Source organism: Phaethon aethereus, assembly GCF_964289735.1.
Source record: "Phaethon aethereus genome assembly, chromosome: 3".
NCBI lineage: Eukaryota > Metazoa > Chordata > Aves > Phaethontiformes > Phaethontidae > Phaethon > Phaethon aethereus.
The window spans coordinates 114,999,264-115,014,174 of NC_138576.1; the positions used below are offsets into that span (position 1 = coordinate 114,999,264).

A 14,911-nucleotide genomic window follows, 5' to 3' on the forward strand; every position below is an offset into this window, starting at 1 on the left:
TGGCTATAAAAAAGGCAATCTCTTCTCAGCCTTCAAGCACCTGTAAAAATCTGTGACTGCTCCCAGTTCCCAGTCTGTGCTAAGAGTTTGTTTACACTAGAAATAGCAAGAAGTTAAACAAACCATTGAGGAGAGAAGGACAATGTTTTCAACTCTGTTCTCTGTGACCCTCAAGATACTTCAATAGACCCTGGCACTGGAAGAAGATCCAATGAAACTGCCATTGCACTATTGTAGAGTTTGGGTCTGTTGGCAGTCCTTCTTCCCTTCCCTGGAACGGACAGAAGGAACTGGCTGACAGATATGGAGCAGAACTGCATTAAGTACACAGATAGGGGCCATTTTCAGAACACTGAATTCCACAGGGACACTGGCATTATCCAGGGTATGCTTTAGGAAACCAAGAGCCATTCATTCCTTCTTCCCAGGGCAGAAAAGGTATATTTTCTACTAAAGCATCTAACAGTGGAGAGCAATGTTCCAGATCCAAAACAAAGCAAAACGAAATGCTTTCTGAGCATTAATATTGCCTTCCCACTTTCCTAACATAAGGCAAGTTGCATGCTCTGCAGGTGTTAAATTTGCTTGTGTAAAATCTGAACATGAGCAGAAAAATCACAAATTCAGTGGGAATAAGAAAGTAGAAGAATGCTACCTATGCTTATATGCTAAAGTGTATAAAACTCAAATTATTACTATTGTTAACATCCTCAGACCCAGGACTTGCTTTCCAAGCAATATCAGTATGAGGCAAAGCAAATCTGCTCTTCTAGTTTATCCTTAATTTTGCATCTTCTCCATACAGCCACATCGCAAAACCAAAGTACAGTGCCTTAGTGGGACCCACGTCTCCAAGACTGTGCTGCACCCACCCTACTAGCATTAGATTAATTAAAACGTTGAGCAACTATTGTGAGCTTGCAAGAGGAGCAAAATCCTAAAGCCTTGTGTTTCTACACTAAATAACTGAAGTAAAAGCTTTCGCATTCTTCTGTTTTCCTGGAACCATCGCAAGCTTGCTCAAAAAGCAAGAGAGAGGGAAAAACACAGGCTACCTACATAAGCCCAAACTTGTTTTGTGTTTAACAACTGAAAGAGGAGAATGCTTTGAGCTCCGCTTCCCCTCCTCCCCACTCCCCCCAGGATCTTCTGAAGAGTGCGGGAAATGCAATACTTAACTTTCTCAGGTAGGAAGTGAATATTTTCAACAAAAACTTGGACACCACCAGTGGAGCTGTCACAGAACCTTTCTGTCCCCTCCATGCTGCAGGGTAACCTGGGCTTAGTGCCTGGCTTACATTTCTCATCGATGTAATGATACAGTCCCAGCCACATGAAGCAAAAGGGGAAGGTGGTCTGTGTGTAATGGTGGACAGCACTGTTTAAGGTGTCTATACCCTATTTCAAAGCATAAAGTGTTTGGCAGCAATAGGAGACCCAGCTGCCCCAGTCGCTGTTTTTTCTTCCCAAAAACTGCTCTGCCTCTGTAGAGTCAAAACAGGAAACCAGGGCAGGGGTTGAGAGCCCTAGGGTAGCCGTACCACTACAAGACAGAAGATGGCACTCGAACAGCACCAGATGAACAGCCATCTCGCTTAACACCTCCAACAGGGGCAAGAGTTATTATCAGAATACATTAAAAAAAAAACAACAGGAAAAACCGAATAGCCACTCAGCCACGGGATAAATGTTTTCACTACCAAAGCTTCAAGTTTGCCATTAATGTTTTAAACTTTGAACTGTAAAGACTAGACATGTTAAACAGTACCTGCCAGCTGTATTCTCCCTCAATTCACAACACAGCCTGGCACTGTAGTTAATGTTTCTCTTGGAAATAAAAAGCAATCTTGCACTTGATTCCACGTGACAATGGCATTTGGGTGTGACCACCCTCCAACTTGCTTTTGAACAGTCGCTTACCAGGAGTAAGGAAGTCACTCAGGACTGCCTGGTAAGTTCACAGCAGGGTCTGCACACTCCAGGGCTCCCAGTCATGGGCTGAGCTCTCCAACCCAAGAGGTGCCTCGTGGTCCTTCGGCAGCTGAACTGTGACCTCATATGAGGCTTGCATAAAGTAATAAGCAGATCATGCTTCCAAGCAGTCATCCGTGTTCTGAGAGTTAACTTTAGCTCAGCTTTCTACACCTAAGTGTTCTCAAATTCAGTACCGGAGCTAGGACTGTAGCTTCCTCAAAATTTACATTTTTACAATTCATAAAACAAGAACTACCTTTTATACCAGTTTGTAAAGGGGACAGCTTTGCCAGGTAGAAGAGAAACTGAAGGAACTCGGGAAGGAAAAAAAGTTTAGACCAGTAATGTTACCTTTTAGCCTTTACTTCCATTTTAAAAAGGAATACAGGCTGATAGGATTAGCCAGGTTCCTGAAGAACCAGTGACAGAAAGATCTCATTCCTCTAATTCATTTAGAAATAGATCAGATAGGTTCCTATTTTACAGATAGGAAACTGAAATTGCTTTACTTTTCTTTATAGGCATGTTTTTTTCCAAATTTGAGAAATTTGGTTACAGCTGCAACAACTTAAGAAACTTCAGAGACCACAAAGGTCATCTAAACCAGATAAACCAAATACAAATGAGCCAGAATTTAAAGAGCTTAATAAGCCAGCTCTCTACTCCCTAAAGCTGTTCACTGAGGACAAGCTCGCTCTCCTTTTTCTTATTGCCAGTTAATATGGTTACACTGCATAAAGTGACATACCTGGATGATAGACATGTTGTTTCCCTGAAAGCTATCTTCTAGCTGCAGTAGCACACAAAAAACGTGTTATCTCTGCAGCAGCAGGATTCAGGACCCCATTGTGTTAGGTCCTCTTTGAACGCAGGAGGACAAAGGCAATCCCAGCCCCCAGCTGAAACCAGGACACCACCTCAATGAAATTACCTCTGGCCACATAACAGATATCTGAAGCTGAGGTGAAGGCTCCCTCCAGTGAAGCAAGCAGCATTTTTCTCAGGCTTCGGCATGCTGAATGGTTAAAAGGGGCACAAAAAGAAAAAATATCTGATCATTTCACCTCCACATCTCAAGAGCTCTTCTGCCTCTATAAAGATACACACCCCTGTCACCTCGAGAAAACGCTGCAACAAAAGAGAGGCCCTTGTGAGTGCTCTCACTAGCTAATACAATCAAACTCCTCCCATGGACATGCCAGCTTATCAGTCCTAGTTTTTTGTTCCAGTCAGAGACTGCATGCCTACTCACAAACAAGGAGCTTTTGCATGTATACCACCCCTGTATGGGACAGGAAACTTTTTTTTTAATTATTCTTTGTACAACACAGTACACCATTAGCCTTCTGTCCACAACCCACGCTGTAAATTGCGAAACAGGAATTGAGCAAGATTTGAACACTTTATGGGATCCAGAGTGCTTTTAGAAGGTGCAAACTCCTGGACAGTATTGAAATAGCTGATGTAAAGTCTCCCATTCTTACTAGGTGAACAGTCTTCCAAAATCTCTCTCTAGCCTACTGTTTACTACTTGTGGTCAGGTTACCTGGCATGCTGAAAACTCTGTTGTGGAAGTGCTTGACCATTGCCTTCCCAACACAGTGTCCAGGAGGGCTTATTTTCAGACAGGGAACTTTGAAACTAGCTAGATGCAACAGGCCCAGTGTTGTGCTTGTCCCGCTAATTGTTTCCCAGTGCTGGGAGGCTACCATGAAGATACCCAGCAGTTGTGTAAAGATGGAGCAAGTCTAAGTGACAGGTAGCAAGTTGTACCAGGACGAGAATGTCCCTGCACAGTTCATGTGTTACACTGCTCTGCCTGCTAGTACTTAATTCCAGCCCTGTGTTATGCTGGAAGGTGGGGAGCTGGCTGTATCATATATGCACAATATTCTCACTTACGAAAAAGGAGCTGACTTTTTTTTTCCCCTAGACTTTGCTTGATTATACATTAAGGAAGAGACTGAGTAACAAAGTAGCATAACATAGTTGCTACAAAAATCTGTTTACTTCCAAGTGGGATTTGAACCGACATTTTCCAAAGGCAGTATCGCCCCCCTAATACTGCCATATGGACATCGATAGCCAGAGGAAACTAGACATAGGTCTCTCAAGAGGTCCATGGCCCGGACTACCGTAGGCATGAGGCTTACGACACCACCACAGCCTATATGTTATTGCCAATTCATCAGTCCAGAGTCACAGAGAGAAGGAGCCAGAGAGGTCACACTTAAAGAGAAACACAAATTGGCCCCACAGCACAGGAAGAGAAGATGGTGCCAGTATCATACCTTTCTCAGATTACAAACCAAGGTACAAACAACTGTCACTGGCATCTTTTTCAAGTCTGATGGTATCAGACAAATCTATAAAAATCTTCCCTGTACCATCAGACCAGGAACTCTTTCTATTCTGGCAAACACATCTTCGCAGACTACTACTACTCAAAATCTCAGCTGACATACCCATGTACATGATGCAGCTGCTAGAACACACCAACACATTTGATGATGATCTTGTAGCTGTCAGATGAAGGAATAAATACAACAGATGCATCACCAGGCAATGGCAGCAATGGAGGAAGTGAAGCACAGATGTACATGAGAAAAATTAGGGGTTTAATGATAAATCAGCATATAAGAAAGTTAATAAAGAATCAGTGAGTTCTGTTTGACATATCTAGGGTCCTTCCCAGTCAGATTCTTAGTCTTCAATTAGATGGTAGCTATTATGGGAGAAAAGTGTCAGCTTTAGGACCTAAGCACCTATCAGTAGCATTAGTCTAAAAGCAAAGTTTGGGATCTCATTCTTGGCAACACTCATTAGATGACCAGAAAATGCTAATGACTTATTTTATCGCATTCAGAATGAGCATCTGTGGAGTACTTGGCACAATCCTTGGCAGCAATGCATCACCACCCAGCTGTTCTATGGCAGTTTTGAAGTCACACAACCGATTTTTGGTACAAGAATGGATCTACATTTCCACTTCAGCGCTTCGATCTTCAGTGCTAACTCGATTTCCAGTCCACTCACAGGACTGCTCATGCAACTGACACATTGCTGCTTTATGTTTCGTTAAAAACAAGTCACTCCATGTCCTGAAGCTGCTCACAAATTTAGTTCACTTTTAAAAAAGGAAGCTGCTTTGTCGCCTTGGCTGTGAAGCCCAAGTCCAGTTTACAGTTTTCTTTCACTTCAGAATTCCAGCCACTCCGTCATATAAATACAGTTTGATGGAGAAATCTCACCACCTTCATGACAATCATCAAAAACCTGCAAAAGAAAGCCCTGTGTCAGCAATTATATACAGCAAGCACAATCTAACAGGAAGTAACATCCTCACACGTTTTCTGCTCCTTCCCCAGTAGAAAAGCAGTAGTCTAACAAAGGCCAAAATCTAGGGAGTCCAATGCCAGCTCTGAGGAGGAGTAACACGAGAACAGCAAAGCAACACAGACCCCACTGTAGTAAATGATGCAAACTGACACAATGGCAAGTTTTACCCACTTAACAGTTTACAATCCAAGCAGGAGAGACCAAAAGCTGGACAGAAATAAGTTAGCTTGTTAAAAAACAAACAGGCAAACTTGGGATCAGAAAATATAATAATATAATTTGGAACAGGCTACACTTGACAGCACACCGTCACATACAGTACAGTAAAAAGACAACATACAAATTGGAAACATCCTAGTCAAAACTAAAGAACCTGCTGCTTAGGACTTAGCTAAGGCCTCACAGCTAACACTTATAAGCATAGTTGACTTAGAAAGCCACGAGGATCGCTCATGGGCATAACTTTGCAATGTGCTGGCTGGCCATTTGCAGGATCATATTCAAAATTTGCACACGCCCACCTGTTCATATACAGAATTAGTTACTTACAGGGCAGAGTCCACAGGGAGTCCTGACTAATCCAGTGGGTTGTATGAGAGGACTAACAGCTCTGTACAACTTCATCTGTCCATCCACACTGCCTACGGTCCCTTCCTTTGCAGCAATAATAGTCATCTCCACTTTTCCATCATATATTAGCGTATTTAAAATGGTTTCAATGTCTTCCATTGACAACTCTACCTAAGAAACAATTTGTAAAATAAATATTAGGAAAGACACATGCCAATAAGTCCTGCAAGGAGGAAATGAGCAAACACCATGAGTAACAAAACCTTGGAGTTCTAACCTAGCCCAGATAAAGGCACTGTTCTTGCTGGGCACTTTGTGAGGTTGTACAGATACAAAAAGAAAAGCAAACACCAATACCTCCTACCTCCCAAGCGCTTTTGGATTACACTAGCCTTGGCTTACTAAAAAACTTCCTATGCACCTCAAGTGTCTACATCATCCTAGCATGACACATTTCCAATTTTACAGGAAAACAATCGTGAAAGAAGAAAAAACTAGACTACTGAAGATAGGCCCATTGATCGTGACCAACAATTGCAGGGTTTTTTCCCTCCCCTAAAACTGCTCGAAGTGCACAGGCAAACTTGAGAGAAATTATGACATATAAACCAGTTGAGATTGTTAGAGGAAAACTTACTCCAGTTTCCATCAACAAGGATGCGAATGCTAATTCTTTTGTACGTCTTTGAAAACCCACAGGTACAAACTACCCTGGAATCCCATGCAGCAGCAATGACCTTCCTCAAAAAGCAATAAAGCAGCAAAGCCCACTTCCAATACAGTAACTGTAACACTTATTGGACCCTCATCAAATTTGCAGGGCCCAACTCCTGTCATGCACTGAGAATTTTGAGAGTAGTAAGATGAATCTATTCTGACCTTACTGATACCCAGTTCACAGATGTACTTCCACACCTCATGGGATGAGGCAAATGAGCTGTTCCTCTGGATCATGGGGTTCTGTTTGCTCTCTCGAGCCGCTTCTGCCTGAGAAAAAGCAAAGATGAGTTATAGTTAGTACTCACTGCCAAGAGCCTCCTTCACGGTTCAATTTCCGGCAGACTGAAGTATAAAGGTTGATTTCCAAACCATTTCTGGGATATGTTTTTTATTTAGCATTTCAAGCTATGTCCTTAAGACTGATATATGTGAGACAATGCAGTGCACAACTAAACACAATTTACATTAAATATGACACAAAATTGACACAGTGATTTAGATTAATATGAAGGAATTAGATTCATATGAAGGAATATCTGGTGGTTTTTTGACACAAAAGAAGTCTCCGCTGTACCTACTGCCAGTTAAGGTGTATTTTATTGGAATAGAGAAATGCTGCAATCTGCATAGGACTTAGTTAACAGAGAGCAGGCTTCTCCTGCAGTTATACTGGAGGAAATTGCCTTCTAGGCAGAGCTGACTGGCCTTCCACCCTGTCAGAAATTAGGAGCTCTGCAGGGAAAACAGTGACTTTTGCTAGGTTTTTTTGGTCCTATGTTCTTTGCTGCCTAGCTTGTCATCGGACTTTGGATGTCCTGAACAGGGTGTGAAAATACACATTATTAAAATGCAACACCATCACACTTGCTGTAACAAACACAATCCAGTACAGATTTGCCAATACAGTTATAACAATGGCCGACGCTTGCAGAAAACACTATGGAAACCTTAAGCCTTGTCTGACACTAGTTTTATAAAGAAAAGAATTATTTGCACAAAACAAAAGGAAGGTAACTTTCATAGTGGCACTCACCTTACTCTGTAGAAATTTAAAACACTGTTGATTTAACACCTCCACAAATTCAGACTCAAAGTCTTGGTCACTGTACCAAGCCCCACCAGTCACTGACCGGTCAGGCTGCAGGTTATATAGCATATACACCTTCTTCTTGGATGCCTGTTAGAGAGAAGTGCACAGCTCTTAACAGCCGAAAGTCTTCCATAAGAAAAGAAGAATTAAGATGATATCTGCAAAAAAGATCGTTCATTACCCCTAAAACCTGAAGCACAGCAATCCAAGCTGTGACTTGATGACCCAAGCTATCACTAACATGTTTGACCCACAGGTAAGATGGGGATAAAGAGAAGATCAATATATCCAGATTCCTAATAATTTTGTAGCATAGTGTTATAAAAGACAATCCTACTAACAATGTGCACACAATACAAGCCTCACTGAAGAAGATCTCAGAGTTTAATTTTAATCTATTTACTCTAATCCTCCTCCACAGCTGAATGAGGGCAGGAAAGTGTCTTCAGAAGACAGCAATGACAAACCTAACAGAGAGGCTTACAACTGTTTCTGAAAGAGACAACCCATGCACTGATGACACAAGGACCCTTACATGATTAAACCCTGCAGCTGAAGTTAGCCCTTGCGAGCCCACTCCTTACTGCCACACGTAGGTGGGGTGAATGGGAATGCTGCTTCAGTCCTGATATTAGTAGTTAGACAGTTAAAGGACAATAGTCATCCAAAGGACTATGCAGCAACCACTGAAGGAATTTTAACAGCATTACATCCCTTGTATGACTAGGTGAAGCCAGGATGTCTCACAAAAACATGAAAAAGCTACTGCTTCTCTACATCCAAATTCTTTATCTCCATTTTATTTTTATTTAGGAAGTTACCCTCACCTCTCACTTCACCCCTGCCCCCCAAAAAAATGCACACATGCAAGCCAAGGTATTGCCTCCGTGGTGCCAATGAGACTAGCACGTGGAAAAGGCATATAACATAAAACTTCCAGGAGTTCACAAACAAGTGGTCTTCCCGGTATACCAGGCTCTGCAACAAGACAGAATCTTGTTCCGGAAACCAGGAGGAAATATGCAAAGAACATGCTAATGATTTAAAATTAAGCAGGTATGGGAGAGCAGGATGGTGCATGAGCATTACAATAGAGTGAGAAAAAGCATGGAAAATGATAAACCTTACTCTGGTACGTGGACTGTTTGCACATAAGATAAGAAAGTACTTGAGTAACTGGAACAAAGTAGAGGAACCAAGACTAAAACAGAATCAAATGTCTTAGAAATTGTTTAAAGTAAACAGTACAAATCCAGTATGCACCAGATAACTGAAGGGAGTTTCAGGATCTCGAGGGGGCAGGGGGAACCTTGCAAGGCCACTTGCAGCTAGGTAACGATATCACTAGTCCTATATAAAAGGTTGAGATTGCTTCAGTATCAGAAATACCTAATTCTGGTATACCAACATTGGAACCAATCGAGAAAATGTAATTATGGGCAGGTTGCTTATTTGGGTGGAGACTAAGTGGAGAAAGGGGTAGCAGAAAAGAGAGTTAAGAAACAAAAAAAAGAGAGTAAGGTATAGAAATCGGAGAATAAGAGATGGTAGGATCTGCAGACAGCAGGAGTGTGGATGCCTCCAGCAGAGAAGCTGACCTGTGGACCCAGGCCCAGGACCTAAAGACCAGGTATGGAAGCACAGAGAAAACAGTGACAGAACTGCAGATTAGTAGTAAGTAGTGCAAGAGGTTTGTGAAGGGTAACAGAACTGTAACAATTGTTCTGTGCAATAAAGAATTAAGAGAAATAAACCAGCAATTTGATAATAATGGTGTGTAACTAGTACTGGTGGGAAGAGTGATAGAACTGTATATTAATAGCGATGTGTTTATTAATTAGGTTGTTAATAAGTTTGTAATAAATAATTTTGTAATTATTAAAAGTTAACTTAAAAAGTTAATCAGTTTGTAAGAAACATTATAGCCTCTTGTATCTGCTGCACCTCAAACCTGCACTCTAAAGGCAGAGTCAGACACTGATGCATAGTCAGTGAGAAAGCTGGAGGCAGAACAAGGTTTCTCTGCCCCCAATCTCCTGTTCAAACATACACAGCATACAGCAAACATTTGAAATGGTTTAAAAGAAAAATCATAAAATACTCACTGCCACAGATTTAACTGCTTTAATTAGTTTCTTGCTTTCCAAGTTTTTCAGTATCTTGTTGATCTCCGTTAAAGGCAAATTACTTTTGTATCTAATGTCCCTGCTCCAAATGCCTGTTTTAATACAGAGAAGTGAATGGAAATGAGTAGAAGAAACCATTTGTTTCTGTACATACTCACAAACCACAAGTCACATCACAACATCACTTGACTCACTTGCCAACCATAGGATATATCCTCTATTCTACCACTCCCAGCGAAAGGGAGGGAAGGAACCAAGAAAACCAACTGACAAACCAAGAAATGCATACCACAACCACCACACTGTCCTTCTGCCCTTTACCTCTCCTCCTAGAGCTCTTGCAAGCAGACCCCATTTCACTGCCAACATAAATACAGCACAGAAGTGTTCTTGCATTTTTAGGTAACTTTTGTTTGCTTCAACAAAAATATGACAACCAGTTCTACCTGCCATCTCTCAACTATAGTGTGCAACGACTGCCAAGAAAGCCTAGTTACTAGCAGGGATTTCTGCTGGCAGTACACCTGTTAAATCTGATATAGATATCCCATTTTCTTTTAAGTAATGAGTGTTCTGCAGATTTCTCAGCTTGACAGTCTGTCTTATAGACAAATCATAATTCATATTCCAAATATTCTGAAAGAGCCCCCCTCAAAATCAACCAGGACAAGTTGTTATTTTAATGGAGAAATATGTTGTCTTCTGTTTTAAAAAGGTGGACACATGGAACATGAGCTACAGAGCTGGTATAGGGACTCTTTTATTTGTATTGTCCAGACAAGCATTTAAAAGTTTGGACATGAACGGTTCCATAAGTAAACAGAGTTAGTACCATTCACAATTATAATTTATTTAAGCTACCTTTGTTGCCTGCATCTTCTATAATTTGATAAACCAGCTTCTCTTGATTGTCAGAGCCTTTCATTTTACTGTAAAATAAGACAGACATCAGGATTTTTGAGAGGTCCAAAATTTGAAAGAAGTTGGACTTGCTTTAAATTGAAAACAAGTACTACGAAAAACACAATGCACAAAGGAAAAAAAAACCACCACGCAAGCCAGCTATTGGCAAATATAATACATGACACTAAACCTCTCTGGATCAAGCCAAGCTTGCCAGTGAGAAGCCACAGTAAAGAGAAAAGAGCACAGTATGAAAAAAAGTGACCAAGCAGGAGTCACTCAACTTGTCATAACAATGGGGAATTTGGAGTCACGTATTAACACAACTGTGGAAGGTCAAACACAGCATGGAGCATAATTTAGGATAATCTGTCTCTAGACAGAACGTCTACAAAGGGACGGTAGCGTGCTCCCAGCTCTAAAACATGCCTTTTCACTGGTCTGAGAAAGCTTGAACTCAGCAATCTTTTTCTAACACATTTGAAAGAGAGGATGACATGCCTGCACTGAGGATAATTTTGAAGGATACTTCTTTCCAGGAGTATGTCTGAGGCATCTTTTACTCAGATTTACATAGGCGTCACAAGACATGGTTTGAAGGTATATTTTAATAAATCAAAGAACATGAGTAGCAGTTCATGTGGCCTTCTGGAAGACCTGTAAATATGAGCACTGATCCTGTAACACGAGCAGTGAGGAAGACCACAGAACCACAGTTTGCAGATGGTATGGTCAGGCTTCAGCTGGATTCCACCTGAGCATATACGTATGTTGGCACAGATGGCTTTGCTGTCATATGGACCAGGAACTCTGCTAGCAAGTTAGAGCTATAGTCCCATGGCACCCTCCGTTCAGTAGAAAGCAGTATACCTAAAACAGTTTTCAGGATCAGCTCAGGGGAGTTAAGTGTACCCTCCTGAAACAAGCAATTATGTTCTGTAACATCTGTGTTACAGAATCCATATTACATTGCTGAGTATCTTCTCAGCAATGCTGCACATGAGCTGCAGAATTGTGTTCCAAATATATTTATCCAAACACGAGGCTTACCTTGCATTTTGAGACTCTTTGATTCTATATAGGAGACCTGCATTGCTCCTGAGAAGGTCCAGCTGCCCCTAGGACAGATGGACACAATGCATTTAGTTGCCTTCAAATAGCTTGTTTCAGAACGTGGAAAGAATCTTCTGAACTTCTAAAATAAAAACCTTATTTCATGTCAACTGAATAAAGAAAAGGAAAAATTAACATTTCTAACCACTGGAAACAATAACACCCTTGAGCATATTTCCCCCCGCCATAAGTACAGTACTACTCTTGAGGGTATTTTTTTCCTCTACAAGTATCCACTTATCAGCTATCAGAAATAACAAATACAGTTCCTGACCCTTCCCACAACATCTATGCACTTCCTATTATTTCTCCTAACTTTCACCATTGCATGAGGGACATCAAGTTCTTGTACACTCTGCTCTCCCTTTCCACCAAAACACTTATTTGCATGGCTATCCAGCAATCACGTTAGAGCCCTACTGAACAAGTTTTGGACAATTCTGAGTTCCAGTAGCAAAGTTCTATTTTTTGCTAAGTAAAGAACATTGGAAAACTGCCAGCCAGGATTGACAGTGCCTCTCAAAGGCAAATTGCTGGCCTCTCACACACACAAAATTTTTGTCCTGCCTTAACACTTATGCTTAGGCCAGGTAAATTCTTACTTCCCATTTTGAAGAGGCAAGCAATTAGACAAGGCCAAGACCATAACTGTGTCTAACAGCTTTAACTAACACTCACTCTTTCATTGCCAGCTAATCCTTCCCCCATAGTTACAGCCTTATTTCTTATAGATTTGCATTATGTGATTGACTGAAGCTTGCACCTCAAGATGATCTGCTTCAGTGCTCTTCTACAGATGAAGTACTTGCAGCTTATCTCAAGTGAAGTACCTGATGTTTATTGAGTTTGAGCTCTCACTGCAGCTTTTCCCCATGTTTGAGGTACTTACTAGATCTCCCCACACACCCCCAACAACCCAAGGCATCTATTTTAAACAAATTCTAGAGGCTTAACTATATTTGAAGCCTCATTGTGAGATGTGGCCAACCTATTCAAAAGTTACTGAACACACACACTCACATCCAACGCGCTGATAAACCTTGTATCTGTAACAGAAAGACCAAAAAGAAAGATATTGGATTACTTCCAGTGCCACCTAGTATAGTCCAAGCTAAGAGGTTTCAGTTATTTAAAAAAAAAAAAAAAAAAACACAAAAACCACACACAGAATACCACACCTCACTTCGCTCAGTTTGGATATTTTGAATACTTCCTAACACCACTCTTGCTGAGAAAGCCCCTCTTTTCAACAGTGCTCTCTCCACTGCACCACTCGGTCTGTTTTATCTCCTGACCTCACATGCCCATAAAGCAGCTAGCTAAGGAACCGAAAGGAATCTTGATCTTTAAAAGACCTTGAACATTTAGCTGATACTCAAGTTTATGCCACACTGAACCAACAAGACTAAACAGCTACTATCTGTTCCTGAACATGCGGCAGAAGTAGTTGACAGCGATCCTTGCTCCTGTCTTAGGCTGACTCCTGATACAGTAAAGAAAAATGCCTAGTGAAATGTGGGAAATTTATAGAAGATGCAAAAAATCTCTTTAGATCTTTCACCTGCTTATTATCAGAGTAATCCACAACCTTGGGATTTTGTGAGGGGTTCAGAGAAGACCTTCACATATAAAAGCATGGGAAAACATCCATTCTTTTCTCTCTAGCTAATTCATTCCCCATCATTAGTGGGCCTTGTGGTTATCACCTGCGGCCATCTCACCACCTGCTTGCATTAGACTGTTGCATTAGACCATTGTATCACATTCTGCTTTACAAATACACAGGGAAAAGAGGACCCAATAACTTTAGACACATCAAAAAACAAATGTGGTACTTCTCAGTGGTAGAAGAGGTTCTTCCTCACCTAAAAATCCACAGGGCTATACACATTCATGTCAACTTTGTATTACAGAACAGAAAGAGTAAGTTGAGGTATGTTTTAATTGGCTTTGGCAGTCATAAATGCTTATGGCAAACTAAAGTAAGTTATGGTCACTGTACCTTATGGCAAATACCACTAAATCCAAAGGGATTAATTTGCTAGCCCTGCCCAACAGGTTGCTACCGTGCAGACTGTGTGTACGAATAGTGTTCAGGGTTGTCTGAAGGAACATAAGGAAGGCGAGATCACCCTACCATTGACAGCAGCCTGTTGATCGCCATGGCTCGCTGCTGGGCTTCCATGTGAGGCATATCATTTTGAATCACCTGGTCTGTGATACCATGTGGGAACTGATGACACAGCTCAATAATCCTGGGGAAGGATGAAAGCAAGTTTAAAATCATGTTCTCTTGCATCCAAAACCAAATCCAAACAGTTTGGATTGAAGAACAGTTTGCTCTTTGTGGCAAGACTGAATATGGTGCTCCATTTTACTTTTATGTTGCTCTCATTATTAACAACATGGATTTAGAGCTCCCTGTGCAGTTTCGTTATACAAAAGGTTCTGATGGGAAAGAATTGCTAGCTAGTCAAAGAATGCAAATACCGATGAAATACCTTTTAGGAAAAAAAAATGACCTCATGCAGAAAAGTCACAATTCCCTTTCCCAAGAACAGAAAGACACCAGGGAAGCCGAAGGTAACCTGACCTCATCCCTCGCTGCCACCTAAACATCTCCCAGACCCAGCACAAAACATACAGTGCCCCCCGCAACAGCAAGCCTTCTCCTTCAGACCCGTTTCCTTACCGCCTCCCAGGCCTCAACCATCACTCCCCCGAGGCACCGGCACGCCCTGTGCCTGCCGCCTCGCCCCACTCAGGACACTGTCCTCGCCTCCCCGCCAGCCGCCACAGGCCCCCAGCCCCTTCACGGCCCTTCTCCCCCCGCCGCCGCTAGGGCCCTCACCGCCAGGCAGCCTCTCGCTCCCTCCCTCTCCCCCCCCCCAATCCACACACTGTTGCCCCATCGGCACCACCCGCCCCGCACCTGTTCTCTATATCCATGGGGTCGGGGACCTCCGGCTTCACCTTCACCTCCGCCATGGCGCTGCGCGCCCGCGCCGGCAGCTGCGCCAGCAACCCGGCCCCTTACGCGTGAGCTGCGCCGCGAGATGACGTCTGAGCCGCGCGG

At 42.1% G+C, this 14,911-nt stretch overlaps 1 protein-coding gene across 2 annotated transcripts; it reads right to left on the bottom strand.

Annotated features, from left to right (window-relative positions):
- Positions 1-5,172: 5,172 nt before the first annotated feature.
- POLR3F (RNA polymerase III subunit F) lies at positions 5,173-14,862 on the bottom strand (the record flags this gene model as incomplete). 2 transcript variants are annotated; one of them, XM_081997919.1, is made up of 9 exons in its annotated part: positions 5,173-5,250; positions 5,863-6,054; positions 6,763-6,870; positions 7,637-7,780; positions 9,799-9,911; positions 10,681-10,748; positions 11,773-11,840; positions 13,973-14,090; positions 14,768-14,862. In XM_081997919.1, 9 exons carry the CDS (start codon positions 14,821-14,823, stop codon positions 5,173-5,175), a joined length of 945 nt encoding a protein of 314 aa, XP_081854045.1. The 2 variants fall into 2 exon arrangements, with proteins under 2 accessions (XP_081854045.1, XP_081854044.1); XM_081997918.1 differs by lacking the exon at positions 7,637-7,780 and having other exon boundaries at positions 14,768-14,823.
- Between the last annotated feature and the right edge of the window lie 49 nt (positions 14,863-14,911).